The 17,379-nt window shown below is 37.6% G+C and overlaps 1 protein-coding gene across 22 annotated transcripts in view; it reads right to left on the bottom strand.

Annotated features, from left to right (window-relative positions):
- Positions 1-884: 884 nt before the first annotated feature.
- The window catches only part of SYNJ1 (synaptojanin 1), a 102,298-nt gene continuing 85,803 nt past the window's right edge, over positions 885-17,379 (bottom strand). For 8 of the 22 annotated variants that reach the window (XM_058427968.1, XM_058427960.1, XM_058427962.1 and 5 more), the window contains 6 exons: positions 15,582-15,629; positions 14,264-14,302; positions 14,065-14,135; positions 11,844-11,952; positions 11,081-11,298; positions 885-3,938 (listed from right to left, as the gene is read on the bottom strand). In XM_058427968.1, coding sequence (XP_058283951.1) covers positions 3,126-3,938; positions 11,081-11,298; positions 11,844-11,952; positions 14,065-14,135; positions 14,264-14,302; positions 15,582-15,629 — 1,298 coding nt within the window. In that variant the 3' untranslated portion in view covers positions 885-3,125. Of the gene's footprint in view, positions 3,939-7,000; positions 7,028-11,080; positions 11,299-11,843; positions 11,953-14,064; positions 14,136-14,263; positions 14,303-15,581; positions 15,630-17,379 lie in introns of those variants that run through there. The other 14 variants (XM_058427973.1, XM_058427974.1, XM_032174442.2 and 11 more) reach the window with 7 other exon arrangements.

Below are 17,379 nucleotides of genomic sequence, written 5' to 3'. Positions count from 1 at the left end.
GATGAAGTGCAATGGCGTGATCTCGGCTCACTGCAACCTCCGCCTCCCAAATTCAAGCTATTCTCCTGCCTCAGCCTCCTGAGTAGCTGGGATTACAGATGCCCGCCACCAGGCCCGGCTAATTTTTGTATTTTTGGTAGAGACAGGGTTTCACCATGTTGGTCAGGCTGGTCTCGAACTCCTGACCTCATGATCCACCCACGTCGGCCTCCCAAAGCGCTGGGATTACAGGCGTGAGCCACCACGCCCAGCCCTGGCCTTTTAATTTGGGTCTCTTTAGGCAGTCCCTTTTTCTGTCTGGTTATTTGTGTCCCAATTCCTCTTTGCCCCCCAGTTGTTCCTTCTGCTTTGGGTAAGAAAAATCATTCCTCTTTCTTGTATTATTTTTATGTCAGCATGTTTTTGCGTGAGGGCCTCTCTTATGGAATAAGTGCATGGAATTTTTTTTTTTTTTTGAAACAGAGTTTCGCTCTTGTCACCCAGGCTGGAGTGCAACGGCACAATCTCGGCTCACTGCAACCTCTCCCTCCCAGGTTCTAGCGATTCTTCTGCCTCAGCCTCCCCAGTAGCTGGGATTACAGGCCTGCACCACCACGCCCGACTCATTTTTTTTTTCATATTTTTAGTAGAGAAGGAGTTTCACCATGTTGGCCAGGCTGGGCATGGACTTTTTAATAATGATTAGTAATCTCAGAAAATCTTTCTTCTTATTTTTAGAGGAAGCACTATCTGGAGAAATGAAAATAAGGTCTTGAATTAAAATATCTGATTCGGCAATAAGGGTTAAGCTTATTTTGTTTGAACGTCATCAAACTTGTGTATGTAAAGTACAAGGAAAATGGCTGAGAAAAATTCTTCCCTTTCGAGCAAAAAAGGCAGCACGGTAAAGACAGATATATTTATTTCATATGACAGCACGTTTCACAGGATATGTACAGAATGTCTGTGTACCACTGACTTTAATACTGTACTTCTATAAAGTTTATAGTTATAAATACTGTATGCCACATAAGCAATAAAATTCTTACATATAAACAGCAATCTAATATAGAGAACACAGAGTTCACAAAGAGATCCTTAGTGTCTAACTTTTGCTCTGCTTTTAACAGAACTAGTAAATATTTAATAATACACAGAATAATGGCTAGTTATTTGCAGCATACCTTTAACTTTCGTAACTTTGTGCATTTTCAGCAACTTGCCAAGTATAATTTTCCTGATAAAGGCTGGGCTGCTGATATGTATATTTTAGACAGTAGTTTATATCCAATAGGAAACATTGCTCACAGATCTGCAATTTGCACTAGTGAAGTTTACCTAACAATGAATTATTTTGCTAATGGAGAGCAAATACCATACACACTAGTCACATGGATGTTAAAGCCCACAGTTTCAACAAGTTAATTCACATTTTGAAGCAACTGCTTATAGTAATACTGCTGTTTAAAAGACACTACTGCTGAAATGATTAGAACCTCCAAAAAACACAATATAAAACTCACAAGAGTTATTTCTAACAGCAAATCCTGGCTGTTAACAGAGAAGATTACTTCTATAAATATAGTATTTTGATAACATTTGAGCATTTAGAAAAATGCTTTTTTTCCTAATAGATTTGCTTTATGTCGTAAGTGCAGTGCAGTTTGCTGTGCTTTTAACATTCTACATATTCGTAGCCACGAACGCTATTTTTCGATATTCCCTCAATGTACATCTTTAAAGGTTAAGTGTGGACATAAGAATTTAGGTGGACATATACAATTCTTTATATAAAAGGAACGTTAATTAAGTCTTAATGGGTAAAGATGATTGTAACTGAAACTGACAAAGAAACAACTATTGCTCAAGGAGTTTTCTGATTGGTTTACTTAATGATATCAAAATACTACATTCTGTAAAAATTCTGTGTACTTCTTCAAAAAATTAATAAAAGCGGGATCAGTTGCATATCGGCAGTGCAGGAGACAAAATCCGCAGCTACTTTGAGGTATAGCCTCTAAAAACTTAAAGCAGCATCATAGATGTGTTATGTAGCCTCGTAAGAGGGGGGAGAACACACACTGGGTATATTCCCAATTCAAAGCACTCAGGGGACGGCTGCTTTCCCTGCTAAAAGCAAAGTTCCACAGCAAAAGCAGCAAAAAGAAAATATGGGAGGGATATGAGCAACGTATATTCGAACGTACGCAGAGAAGAGAGTACGGTTAGCTCTAATCTTTCTCATTGAACTTGGTGGTATGTGCCTTCCCTGCATGTAAGGCCATAGTGCTTTTTTGGGAGCACTAGAATATCCATCCACTTGACAGTGACCACAAAATAGGCTGTTTCCAGCTGCAAGAACCTCCTCCTGGAGAAAAGCATATGAAGGTGCTAGAGTGAAAAGTAACAAGGTTGTATTTGAAGGGGTTGGATGTGGAACGGTAGAAAATTCTGATTCTGTGGTGAGATTATTCTAGTTTTCAAAACAAAATTAATGAAAGGTCCAAATTACATTTGCAGCCATCTTTTTGGTAATGAAATATTGAAAAAGGGACTTTGTTGGAACTTTTAGGTATAATTTGGTCTGAGTGATAGCCTAGAAATTAAACTATGAATTGTAAAAATATGTAAATGCATATATAGAAGTACATGTGTTTGTATGTGTTATATATGTACACATACCTATACTTTTTTCCTTTAAAGCAATGCCTTTCAAAACTCTGTTCACTGTAACCTTGGCAGCTCTTTGGTAAATACTCATAGATACCACTTGTTAACAAGTATGAGAGGGCTGGTGGAAATGTCAGCTGAAAGTTGGGTGGGCTTTTTGAGATTCTTCAGAAGACTGACCAAAAAGTTTTTGAATAAGGACTGTTTTCTAAAGTAGTTTTAAGCACTTTTTATGGCTACTACTGTCTCTTATTCATCCGAAGAGAAACACATCAAAACTCCAGTTAACAATGAGAAGGGTTTTTCCTTATTTCCAATATACACATAGTCCAACTCTGTACACATCAAATAGTGGTGTTTTGTGAAGGTATCAGTGCACTTACAATGACTTATTGCACATAATGAAATACTAATGCCCAATTCTCTTGGCTCTATCCTGCCAAAAGCAAATACCCACTGTCTTCTATTGCATGGCGTTATCTTTCTGTAAAGTCCAGTGTGGGTGAAGCCTTAGAGGCCAAGGTCGTGAAAGGATCTACTGGAGGGCTGGTGCCGGGCGGGAGCAGAGGGACAGGAGGTGGAGGAGGTCTTCTTGACGGCAACACACAGAAAGAGACATTTGTACCTTTATTCCAGTCATCATTCAATGTCAGGTTGGAGCCGGAAAATGAACTTGGCTGATTACCCAGTAAGTCTGAACAAGCTGACTTTGACTTCCCTTTCACACCAAAATCCTCTTCTTCCTCGAAGGTTACCCATCCTTTCGGGTTGCTAATTTTTAATGTAGACTGGCCCTGTAGATCAAAACTGTCCTTAAAGTCATCAAGTGAAGATGAAGCCTTGCTTTTGTTATGACCAAGAGGCTGCAGAGAAGGGAAAGGACTGATAGTAACGGGCTCTTCTTTGGAGAACCATGAAGTTGCCTCTGATTCTTGAGACTCGGCTCTAAATGGGTTTCCAGGAGCAGCAGTCCTGTCACTGAAAGGATTTGTCCTGGTCAATCCAGTAATAAATGGGTTTGGAGAACTTTGCATATTTTCCTGGGATTGACTCCGAGCTGGAATTGGAGGCATTGTTGGCATGCAACTTACAGAACTCAAAGTATTAACATTACTTTGTGTTGCAGAAGGCAACTGAATCAACCTCTTTGGGTCTGGGGTTGGAACAGGTGACGTTTGAACAGATAGCTGAGCCTTTGATACAGCAAGCAGATTAAATGACAGATCTTCAAATGGGTCAATCTTTAATGGTGATTCTCGTTTGCCATCAGAGATTCCATTTGTTTTTACCTGCAAAAGAAAGGGAGCACTGAAAAATCAGTTTATATTTACTCTTAATATCCCCTATTCTTCCTGTCTCAATTATTCTTCCCTTTTTAGGGGCAAGCATGTAAATTTAGAAACTAAAAAGTAGCTTTGTGTAGTTTGTTACTCTGGTGGTTTAAATAAGATGAAACAGCTACAATCTTTAAAAACTTCTTTCTAAATAAATCCTTTCTAATTAAATCCATTTTTAAATCCCTCAAAATCAAATAGAGCTTATTTCATTCATGCAAGTTTTGAAATGGTAAGAAGGAGAATTGTACAGAATTAACAAATTTGTTCATGCCCAGTTCTATCACATTTCAGCATGAACTTAAGAAATCCATACTTATAACTTATGCTAAATCTATATAAATAAAATTCTAACAGCCATCTATGATGATGATGTGGTTTTATTGTTCTTTTAAGTATGTTTTCTAAAATTAATGTTACTATGGAAATTCAATTTTATAGGTAAAATTAATTCTATTAGCATATTTTATTCCTAAGATGAAGACTCCATCTTTCCCTCTTCTACTTGGAAAAATAAATTTTGAGAGTTCTTTGCCACCCCCCCCCCCCTTTTTTTTTTTGGAGACCGAGTCTTGCGCTGTCACCCAGGCTAGAGTGCAATTGCAATGATTTTGGCTTACTGCAACCTCCACCTGCCGGGTTCAAGTGATTCTTGTGCCTCAGCCTCTGAGTAGCTGGGACTACAGGCGTGTGCCACCAGGTCCAGCTAATTTTTTGTATTTTAGTACAGATGGGGTTTCACTATGTTGCCCAGGCTGGTCTCAAACTCCTGAGTGCAGGCAATCTGCCCACCTCAGCCTCCCAAAGTGTCAGGATTACAGGTGTGAGCCACCACGCCCAGCACAGCTGACTTTTAATGTAAGCTCTCCTTTGTTGAATAAACTGAATAATGTGAGGCTGGGCGCGGTGGCTTACGCCTGTAATCCCTGCACTTTGTGAGGCTGAGGCAGGTGGATCACCTGAGGTCAGGAGTTCCAGATCAGCCTGGCCAACATGATGAAACCTGTCTCTACTAAAAATACAAAAAATTAGCTGGGCATGGTGGTGCGCGCCTATAATCCCAGCTACTCAGGAGGCTGAGACAGGAGAATTGCTTGAACCTGGGAGGCAGAGGTTGCAGTGAGCTGAGATTGCACCACTGCACTCCAGCTTGGGCAAGAGCAAAACTCCGTCTCAAAAAACAAAAAACAAAAACTGAGTAATGTCACAACTTTCCATAAAAAAAATTGACCCTTCCGTCTTGTAAAAATATTCCAAAACAGATAAACTATTAGTAACCAAATGCAACCATTGCTTAAAACCAGAGGAAAAAAAATTCCATTTTCTATGTGGTTTATGAAGTCTACAACCACAATGAAGATGTGCCTAGAGTGGTGCCTGGTCCCTTCTATGTGACAGAGTTGGCTGTGAACTGTTATCAGTAGGAAGAGTGCTTGGAATTCCTTCACTCTTGCCCTAAATCCCTTGGTCCCTACTCCATAAAGAAGGTGGTTGGAGTGGAGCACAGCCAAGGGACTGAGCAAAGACAAATGATCAGATGAAGGAAAACAACTATGATTCTAGCCTCATAAGCAAATTAGCTTATCAGGCATACATTATTAATTTTGAAAAAAATGTATATAATTCTTAAAACTAGGGTAGATGACTTGGACACTTATGCTAACTTAAGAAAACTTCAGGGTTGGATACGATAGGGCAAAAAAAAATCAGTTCAAGACTGGCAATGTAATAAAATGAGCACTGCCCAAAAGGAATTTGGATAGTTGTTAAAGCAACATAACTATACTTTCATGAAATACATTGCAAAAAAACAGCAGCAGTCTCAATAAAATGTAACTGCATATTATGAAACACTTAGTTACTGCTTAAGAATAAGGAAGGATGTTCACTTGTAAAAGGAAATGGATGACTTAAGTGAATAACTTTCAAGTCTGTTTTATTCAACTATCCTAGAATATGCTTTATAATTGGTTGAAACAGTATATTTTTCTTCAAACTTAGTGTGATAAATTTGTACAAAATTAAAGAGAAAATATGTCACAGACTTTAAACTGTATTCTAAATGTCTTAGGTAAGTAGACCTATATGTGGAAATGTACTTAAAAGGAAATTTATATAGATATTATAAAATTAACTCTATATTACCAAAAATCTCTGGACTATTTATAGTTAATATAAAATGGAAATACTTGTGTCTCAGACAAAATTCTCCTAAGACAGACAGAACCGTCTGCAACACAGACATTACACGAAAGGAGAATTTTGTGCTCTGCCAGCTTAGAATAGAAGTCACCTGCTGCGTAAGTGCTATACATTTAAATACCTTTATTTTCATATATAAGAAAATTTTTATTTCAAAAATAAGTTAATTTGATAGAATCAGGATCATTTTTCCCAGACTTGAAATTACAATGACAACCACATCACCATTCATCACATTAGAATTAATTTGTAATCTAAGCAGGATTTGTGATGACAATATTAAAATTGGTGCTATTTTTACAGAGAAAGGTGTTGGAAGGACCTTTAAATAATCTTGTTATACTGGTAACTTTCATCTTCCTAAACCATCAATTCTTCCTTACCAATAACAATCTTGCTACTAAAACTATTTGAAAAAATATTTCCCCCAAATATTTTTTCCTAAAAAACATACTGAATTTTGTGTTTATGTAATTACATAAATGCCACTGTTAAAACCAAGAACTAATCTGGTTTTGCCAAAAAGGCCTTCATATACCTAAATCTTACTTTTTTGAAGTTACACTTTTTAGTTTTGTTAATTTTCATAAAAAAAGAAGCAAAAAGTGGTAAAGCATTAGCAAGAACAACTACATGGTTCCTAAAATCCAAAATACTAAGAAAAAGAAAAAGCAGGTTTTATGGTATGATAGAATTTATTAATGGAGACAGGTGGTTTTAAAAATGGGTGAAACTTTAGATGTATGAAGCAGAGATTCATACATCTAATGTGTTGAGACGGATGAAAACACATGTAAGATTGATAAATTGTCAGATACCTGTTACCCTGATGGTTGCTCCTGCTTTGAGAAAGGAAACAGACATCAAAGGAAAGAGTTAGGAGGACAATCCGAGATCAACCAGCAACCCTAACAATTCAGTCAACAAAATACTTTCTGTTCTAAGTTACATACAGAATCCAAGAGCAGCAACATTTGCAGGTTGTAACATAAATTCAAAAGACAATTCCAATCCTTTTATAATTTTGTTGAATTAGGGTCCAGACTTTAGTTTTGTCTGAGGTTGATTACTAACCAGTTCAGTTTTGTTATTCCAAAAATAATACTCCAAGTGATTTCAGAGTTCTAAAATATTTTAAGCAACCTGTTATGGACTGAATATTTGTGTGCTCTCCCCTCCCAAATTCATATGTTGATTCCATAAGCCCCTGTGTGATGGTATTTGGAGGTGGGGCCACTGAGAGGTAATTAGAGTTAGATGAGGTCATGAAGGTGGGACCCCATGATGGGATTAGTGTCCTTATGAGAAGAGACACCAGAGAGCTTGTGCAAGGGTGTGTGCATGCTCTCATTCCAGGCACCACATGCAATGAGGCTGTGTGAACACACAGTGAGAAGGTGGCTGTCAGCACACCACAGAGTGCCCTCACCAGAACTCAACCATGCTGGCACCCCGATCTCGCACTTCCAGCCTCCAAAACTGTGAGAAAATAAATTTCTGTTGTGTAAGCCACCCGGTCTATGGTATTTTGTATGCCAACCCAAACAGACTAAGACACAGCCTTAGGATAGCCTAGGGATGTCATTATTAGAGAAAATTGCAATGTAATGGTACAAAATGGTACCATTTTTGGTACATACTATTTTGCAAAAAGACTACCCCACTGAAAATTAGTACTCGTTTTAACAAAATGGTCAGGATCTAGCTTGTTTTATTTTACTCAAATTTTCTGAAGGATGATACTCTTAATATCATTAATTTACTTCATAATGTATTAGTTGGAAGGTACAAGAAACTTGTACCTTACAAGAAATTTGGAATTTACCTTTGTTTAAAAATGAAATCATAATCCCTCTATAATATACCATTATTTTTTAAAATCTAGTATCCTCAAGCAACAGTTTTGAGGTAAATCTTCTCCAATATCTAAACCTATTACTAAACAGCAAAACTAATTTTGACAATTCAGAGACATCACCCTGAAATATATTAAGTACTTCAGAATTCCCTGCCTAGTAAACATGAGACTCTTATTTAACACTCAGAGTTTTATGTATCCGCTCTGGCAGTGGATAGGAGATCAGGAATAGGTTTATACTGAGAGGTACAAGGTTGCTGTATCCTCCATTAAATGGGTCTAGAATGCTGCGATTTTTCTACCAGGTCTCACAGTAACAGTACAGCAGTGAGTTCGGTTCCTTTACTTCCAGTTGCATTTCCTTATTTCTGGCTCTCCGCTGATAAAGATGACTAAGATGCTGGAAGTCAGATAGATAAGTGAGGAGTTTTTATACTTTGTAAAGGATGTATGACATGCTATATAATCACTCGAATTAAACAAATCTCTTCTATACAAAATTATAAAGTCAAAGGATAAATAATAAAAAGTAAAACTGGCTCATGTATGTTATGTTTTAAATACCTTGTAGATTTGGAACAGGATAAGTAAAGACTTGTAAAAATTACAAATGTTCAATTCTAAAACTATTCCATGTCATTACAAAATATCAAACTTGTCATATTTAAAAATCTCACCATCAGGTTTGAAAATCTTGTAAATTTTTCAACTTACAGCTACTTCCAATAATTTTTTAAAAATTTTATTATTTTTAAAATAGGCATTATTTTATGGTTCAAAATTCAAAAGGTACAAAAAGATAAAAAGACTCCTCCTCACCTCCCTCCTGGCCCCCAGCATTGGGCATTCCCTGGAGGAAACTGTAACCACTTTGTGATCCCTCACAGTGACACTCTGCATGTAAACAAGACCCCACCCTCCAAGAAAGATAAGTGTATCTGTGTATCTAATATTAAGGATTTTGATATCAATGACTGAGGCAAAAAGATACTTCAGGATTTGAAACAAATATCTTTGTCTTTTTGATGAACTGACAACCATGAAGATTCAAGAATACAATCTAAGGGGGCACACACAAAGCATGTGCCGTCGGCCACCAAATCGCTATACTCACTTCAATGAAAAACGTAAATCAAAACAATGGAAAATTTTGAGAAAATGATATGTGTCTTAGAATGATTTTCTAATGATAACTACAATCTCAGCTGACAGTTTGCACTTCCGGAAGTTTTTCAGAATACTTTATCTACTTTCGTATTGGTCTAAGGACACTTAAACCATCAGAGTTTTAGTAATTATGGCACACGTCTACAATGAGATGGATGCCCTAAAACAGTCCTAGAAAGCTCAGAGTGGCTAGTTGAAAAAGTTTGTTGCCCTTCAATTACATTTTAAAAACTACAATGGTATACAAGAAAATAAGAAAAATTCACGATTCACTAAAAATGGATTAGAAGAAAAAAAATTCATTATTTAAAGGAGTTCTACCATTATTATATATTTTCACCATCCTCAATTTTTCTTTTTTTTTTTTGAGATGGAGTCTCGCTCTGTCACCCAGGCTGGAGTGCAGTGGTGCGATCTCAGCTCACTGCAACCTCTACCTCCCGGGTTCAAGCAATTCTCCTGTCTTAGCCTCCTGAGTAGCTGGGACTACAGGCGCACACCACCACGCCTGGTAATTTCTGTATTTTTAGTGGAGACGGGGTTTCACCATATTGGTCAGGCTGGTTTTGAATTCCTGACCTCAGGTGATCCACCCGCCATGGCCTCCCAAAGTGCTGGGATTACAGGCATGAGCCACCGCTCCCAGACTTTATCCTCAATTTCCTAAACTAAAAAAATATAGAATTCTTTTTGGTATTAACCAGCTTAAGAGAACATTTATTTTTCTGTATTATATATCCTTCAACTTTTACAAATGTGACTTAATAAATGCTAACTGCTAACTTTATTCATATTGTATTGAATCATATTTACTTTAACATCTGTTTTCACCCTGTAGACACTTAAGAAACTGCTCACTTCTGCCAACTAGCTGGACATACCCATATATCTGTAAAAATAAATGTAAACTATTACTTATAAATGTGCTTAAGGGACATTGCCAATACATATTATTTCTGTATTTCAGATCTTTCCAAAGTATAAAAGAAGACTTTTTATTTATTTATTATTATTTTTGGAAGTACAGGGTCTCACTGTGTCACCAGGCTGGAATGCAGTAGAGCGATCATGGCTCACTGCATAGGCCATGTAATGGCCCTGGGCTCAAGTAATCACCTCCTGGGCTCAAGTAATCCTCCCACCTCAGCCTCCCAAGTAGCCAGGACCACAGGTGCATGGCACAACACCTGGATAGTTCTTTAATTTGTAGAGACAAGGTTTCACTATGTTGCCCAGGCTGGTCTTGAACTCCCAGGCTCAAGGGATCTGCCCATCTCGGCCTTCCAAAGTGTTAGGGTTCACTCATCTCACGGTTTTTTCAAAAGAGTTTAATGAGATACTTTAAGGAAAGTTCATTTTAAAAATTCATAGTAGGCTGGGCATGGTGGCTCACGCCTGTAATCCCAGCACTTTGGGAGGCTGAGGTGGGCAAATTGACTGAGGTCAGGAGTTCAAGACCAGCCTGGCTAACATGGTGAAACCCTGTCTCTACCAAAAATATAAAAATTAGCCGGGCATGGTGGCAGGCACCTGTAATCCCAGCTACTCAGGAGGCTGAGGCAGGAGAATCGCTTGAACCCAGGAGGCGGAGGTTGCAGTGAGCAGAGATCATGCCACTTCACTCCAGCCTGGGAGACAGAGCAAGACTTCGTCTTAAAAAGGAAAAAACAAACAAACAAACAACAACAACAATAACAAAAAACCCAAACATATATATACACATATATATGTATAATAACAAAATATAAAAAGAAAATTAAAACTCGTATTTATTTTTACTTCTTATAACAGGCAATAATTAAAATAGGTATGTTCAAAGACTAAATCATATGCATCAAAGATAATATTTTGTGTAACAAATGAGACTTACTTGCGGTTGTGAGGAAGCTTCTGAAGGCAAGCTATGGGATGACCTGCTTCGAGGTGGTGGTTGTGGTGGGGTTTCCAAATTTGGCTGGGGGCCAGACTGAGGCATAGGTGCTGCCACAGGGACAAGAGGCTCTTGCAACCTTTGAGCAGGCGGGGGCAAAGAAGACTGTGGAGGAAAAGCAGCCTGAGGCTTCAGTGGTTCAGGAAGGAAAGTTGAACCTAAAAAACCAGTGGTTGTCAGATGTTAGGTGTATTCTAGAAAACCATGTTTTTTTTCCTTCTTTAGTGAAATGTTAGGAGAACATTCTAGTTATTTCTTCCCCCAATAAGTAGCCTCATTTCTTGTGGTACAATGAAGGAAGGATATATCTATTTGAATATGTTGTAGAAGGTGGGAGATGACAGAAGGAAAAAGAGAAAAATATACAACAAAACCAGTACAGTATTTCTAATATAGTATCTACCTTTCTTTTCTCTCAATTTTTAAAAATTTTTGGTTTTTGAGACAGGGGTCTTGTTCTTTTGCCCAGGCTGGAGTGCAGTGGCATGATCACGGCTTACCACAATCTCAACCTCCTGGGCTCAAGTGATCCTCCCACCTTAGCCGCCCGAGTAGCTGGGACCACAGGCATGTGCCATCACACCTGGCTAATTTTAAGAGTTTTAAATTTTTTTACAGGCAGGTCTCACTATGTTGCCCAAGCTGGTCTCAAATTCCTGCGCTCAAGTGATCCTCCTGCCTCAGCCTCCCAAAGAGGATCTACCTTTCGACGTTTCCGATGTTTTGCTTTGGCTTTCAGGAGTCAGTCTTCCAGCAGATGCCCGCGCGTGGCTCTGTGGGGCACTGATAACTCCAGCACGAGGAGGAATCGTCTACAGATAGGAAACATAACACTTGAGACATTGACTTACCTTCCGCAGGTGAAATTCTGTGAAAACATTTGCTTTTGCATCTCATTTACTTTCTTCTATGGTATTAGTCCCTAATTTGTCATTTTAAGTGCTCTCTACTTGAAGCCATTATAATGATGAATTTTACAATCTTCCTGTTTACTTCTATTTACTATGTGCCAGACATTATGTTAATTAAGTACTGTACAGGCATTTCTATTTCATCTTCAAAATATCCCTCAGAAGTAGGTATTAAAATTTTATCATCTCTATTTTAAATTAAGATGAAGAAATATATACAACTTGCCCAAAGCCACACAGAAAGCAGAGCCAGGATCCAAACTCAGGTCTGACTAGCTGCAGGGCTAGGGTTCTTAACCATGTGCAATGCTGTCTTCATGGGGAAAAACTGGGATGATTTTAAAATATACAAGGAGATAGGGAGATATATACCTGAGCAACTAGGAGACTTTGGGGAAAAAAACACCCTAAGATTTGTTCTTTTTTTTTTTTTTTTGAGATGGAGTCTCACTCTGTGGCCAGACGGGAGTGCAGTGGCACAATCTCTGCTCACTGCAACCTCTGCCCCCTGGGTTCTGGCCATTTTCCTGCCTCAGCCTCCCGAGTAGCTGGGACTACAGGCGCCCGCCACCACACCCGGCTTATTTTTTGTATTTTTAGTAGAGATGGGGTTTCACCATGTTGGCTAGGATGGTCTCGATCTCTTGACATCGTGATCCACCCGCCTCGGCCTCCCAAAGTGCTGGGACCACAGGCGTGAGCCACCGTACCTGGTCAAGATTTGTTTTTTAAGAGATGGGGTCTTGCTATGTTGCTCCAGCTAGACTTGAACTCCTGGGCTCAAGCGATCTTTCCATTGTAGTCCCCTGAGTAGCTGGGACTACAGGTGCATGCCACTGCCACCCAGCCATATATATATTTTTTAAACACAGAAGTACAACTTTTTGAATGACTAACTCAATATTCCAAATTAAATACACTGAAAGACTGATGTGAAAAATATTTTTTCTATTTTCATATGTTTGCTGAAGGATCTAAGCTAACAATATTTATTTTAAGCAAAATATGAACTTTTAAATTCACAAAAATCCTAACTTTCTTTTCCTATACTTATGGTATTCAACAGAATAAAGAAAGTTCTTGTGCCAAGTGTGGTAATGGAATCAGTGAATGGCAAATTTCCCTTTTTTTGAAAAAAGGAGGATAAATATTTGAAGAGTAATATTACATATAAAAAGAAACTTCAGATTGTTAAGTGGACAGCTACAACAGAAAAGACAAAAACCTTCTATCTTCATAGGAAGTGGTTTCTTCAGTTCTCACAATCTCAATAATCTTAATTTCTAGGTACAGTAACAGCTCTCAGTTTCCTACTCTTCAGATAGGGGCCTCTCAGTAGTCCCAGCTTCTGCTGGACTAGCCTAAGTCACTGATTACTGGTTTCTATTTGCTCTTTCTCTCTGTTCTTGATTACCTGTTATAGTCCAGAGAAAGTTTTCAAATAATTAAAAACCTATGTGTGTAAGAGAACATATAAACATACAGAAAAGACACATTCATCAGGTAGGGAAAAATCCTGTAACAACATCTACTCTCCTATTTCTAATACCTTTACGGAATATGATGAACATGATCAAGAAAAAAACCAAAAAGAGAAAAAAACCTTTAGAACCAGTTTCACTACACTGAATTTATCATTTTTTTTCTGAAATGCAATTAAATCCTTTTTAATGACGGATTACTTTATATCTTCATTAATTACTCAGGTAAAATGATAAAAAGCTGCCCAAATCCATCATTTCCTCATATACTGAGACTCTTAAGATACTTATTTAGTGACCATAATTGTTTTAAGTGTATCACTTTTATCCAAATAATGAAGTTCGTTATTTTTGAAGAATATGTTAAAATAATGTTAGAGTCGGAAGATCATCAAGTGCAATTCCCTCATTTTAGAGTTGAGGAAATTGAGGCCTTGAAGGGTCACATGATTTCTCCAAGGTAACAAAACTGACTAGTAGTAAACAGGACTTAGAACTGAGAACCATTGGCCCCAGGCGAGGTTTTACCTACCGGTCTGGCTGTACTGTATCCAGCAGGTCCTGGGCCTGCAAGTCCTGCTTGAGGTGAAGGCTGACTGCGTCCTGGAACAAAGACATCATATCATATATTTAAGTTTAAAAAAATAAAAAAGAAACCATATACTTATATTCCAAGTGTCTATTTCATGGTCCAGTTTTAAGGGTGAATAGCTACATTCAAGTGTTTTTACCTATATTATCTTTCCGTGTTGTTCCAGGGCTTTTGGGTGCTTTGAAGCAAGAAGCGAAAAAAAAAATTAGTTGTAAGTTAACAATTAAGCAATATTGCATAACATCAGCTTGCTGTTCTGCTTCATTACCAGCAGAAATGGGGGCATGAGATGGTAACAAAACAAAGCACTTTGCTTTGTATAATGATGAAGGGTATTATCAGTCCTGAATGAAATACTCCAAAAGAGAGAAAAATTACAATATTTAGAGAGACCTTTATGGGAGACAAGTGGTGACTTCAGTTTGATATCTCACTCATGGGACCACTTTTAGGGTGGCATTCCCCATAGAGCTCTCTCTTGTGAACCTTGAAAACATACAGTCAGCTGTGTGAACGGTCACAAGATGTGGCACTGCTGCCCCTTAGAGTCTGGCAGACAAGTGGTTTCTGAGCAACAGACAGGACTGCATTTGTCAAATTACATAAGAGGCTCCTAGTAGCACTACTTTAGGGCTTCACGCTGTAGATGTCATTGTGGATAAGGTTATCTTATGATGAGATCTTTCAGATTTCTATAACAAAATCCCATCATTAAGACAGAAGACAGGCATATGTTATTACCAAATATCTGCCTTACGGAAGACAGTGTTAAAAATATGCTCAAACTCATTAGAAAGGTAGCTGAAGGATAAAATGAAATAAATTACTCTTGGAGCCAAAAGGAGTAGGAGTGACTATCAAGGGCAGCATCTTAGATAAACTCTGCTTTTTGTAAATAAATTCAAGTACAATTGTTATAAGAAATACATCAGCCTTTTAATAACTAAAATCATAGCAAATGGCCTCTAGTCTTAAAGGTCTTTTAAACAAATTTGGCTCAGTGCTAATCTATAAAATAGCTGTGTTACCTGAAATCAACTACAAAATACTATATTCTTGGATCTGAATTAATAGGGTTTAATTATAATCATTAATTTTTAAAACTTCAGATTAGTAAAGTACATTTTTAAATATTTTACTTATTCTTAAAAGAATTTTGAAGACATTCTTAAATAGTAATTTCACAACCTGGGCATATATAAACTATATATGAAACAGAGTACAAACAACATTAAGGATCTCAGGGAAATTAAATGGATATCCATTAGAAACTACAGGTGACATAGAATGAAGAGAGGAAAAAATACAAGGTATACATAAGGAGAGCAAAGAAAAGTTTACAGCTGGACCAAGAAAAGATTTAGTATGCCTGTAAACACTGGGGCGTGCGGAGGTGGGGCGCTGACACTGAGAAATAAAATGAGAGAACCACTTCTATAATGCAAGAGTCTTGTTACCTTCCATCTCTCTCCTAGCTACCCCAGGACTGGGAGGGGCTCCAATACCTTTTTAGAGAAAGAACAGAAACTATATATTGTTCAGGGCCCACAACACAGAATGAAAGGCAGGCACACAAGACAATTTCCATAGTAAACTCACTTTTGCAAAAATGCTCTTTTGTTGCTTTAAATTTCTTCAAAGATATCAATACAAACCAAAGTGACTTTAGATGCTTGGCCCAAATCTGAATCCTCCCTTTACTCAAACAGAAGAGTAGAAACAGGACGACAGTTTTCTTTTTATATATGCAATTACTACCAGTAGGGAATTTAAAAATATGTTTAATGAAGCCCTTTGCTTTAAAAATCATCTTACTCCTTATATCCAGAGCAAGTAAAAACTCTGATATTTGATAGTCAAAAGGAAAGAAATCATAAATTTCTATGAGGCTACATAAGTCTTTTGAAGTTAGTTTTTGATGCATTAATTTTAAAAACTCTAATGTACTATAATGACGTAAAGGAATTATTGTTTATAGGATGAAAAAACATGTTGCAAACACTACTCACAAAAGAATTATGAAGGGGAGCAATTTTAAAAATTAAGACAGATTTCAGCCAGGCGCGGTGGCTCACGCCTGTAATCCCAGCACTTTGGGAGGCCGAGGTGGGCGGATCACGAGGTCAGGAGATCAAGACCACGGTGAAACCCCGTCTCTACTAAAAAAAAAAAATACAAAAAATTAGCCAGGCGTAGTGGCGGGCGCCTGTAGTCCCAGCTACTCGGGAGGCTGAGGCAGGAGAATGGCGTGAACCTGGGAGGCAGAGCTTGCAGTGAGCCGAGATTGCGCCACTGCGCTCCAGCCTGGGCGAAAGAGTGAGACTCCGTCTCAAAAAAAAAACAAACAAAAAAAACAAAAACAAAAACAAACAAACAAAAAAAATTAAGACAGATTTCATTGTAATCCACTGGATTGCTAATACAACTTTTGACAGATTCATTTTAAATTTCTTTTCTACAGGATGTTTTCCTAATTAAAGCAGAAGATAAGCAAAAATTATCATGGAAATTAAAATAAAAGCAGGAGCTTGAAAAGGGAAAAATTAAATGTATTCTATAAAAGCAGGAGCTTAAAAGGGAAAAATTAAATGTTTTCTGTAGGTCAATGGAAAAATGATCACTTAGCTATATTCGGCAGAAGCTGTAATGCTGAAATAATTTAGCTATTCTTATCACACGCAGTCATTAAGATCTACATACGGGCAAAGTCAGTCTGTAGTAAGACCTGAATTGCTCAGCCATGTCACTAGGCAAGCTACAATAGAAACAGACCAGGCTACACATGCACAGTGAGCCTTAGTAACACTGGATTTGTAAAAGTTCTCCTGAGGAATTATGAAAACTCATCTCATCTTTTCTTGAGAATCAGATTAAATAAACTTGTCAAATGTATAACTCCAACTGAGCTCTGTGAGTTTTCACATAAACCAAGTAAACTATACTTCAAACAAAAAGTGACCCGCTGTGAATAAAAATTTCCTTATGAAGAAAGGAAAAGAAAATCATACAGTTCTTTGCTAATCCACAAGCTTTTCCACTAGAAAATAAATGTATCACTAATCAGATACTTGGGAAATGTTCTGTATTTACTGTACCTGAATGACTTTTAAAATTAATATAACTTTTGGGTATTAAATCTTTGTAAATGAATCGACCACATTTATTAAAAAAAAATTATTAGGCCTGATGAACAATCCCAGCCTACCTGGGAAATGAAAGCCTTTATTAGTTTTATTTGTGGATTCGTTTTAAACT

This window comes from Hylobates moloch, unplaced genomic scaffold (genome assembly GCF_009828535.3).
Source record: "Hylobates moloch isolate HMO894 unplaced genomic scaffold, HMol_V3 SCAFFOLD_14, whole genome shotgun sequence".
Classification (NCBI taxonomy): Eukaryota; Metazoa; Chordata; class Mammalia; order Primates; family Hylobatidae; genus Hylobates; species Hylobates moloch.
The sequence above is the reverse complement of the archived record's forward strand: the minus strand, read 5'-3'. Positions and strand labels throughout refer to the sequence as shown.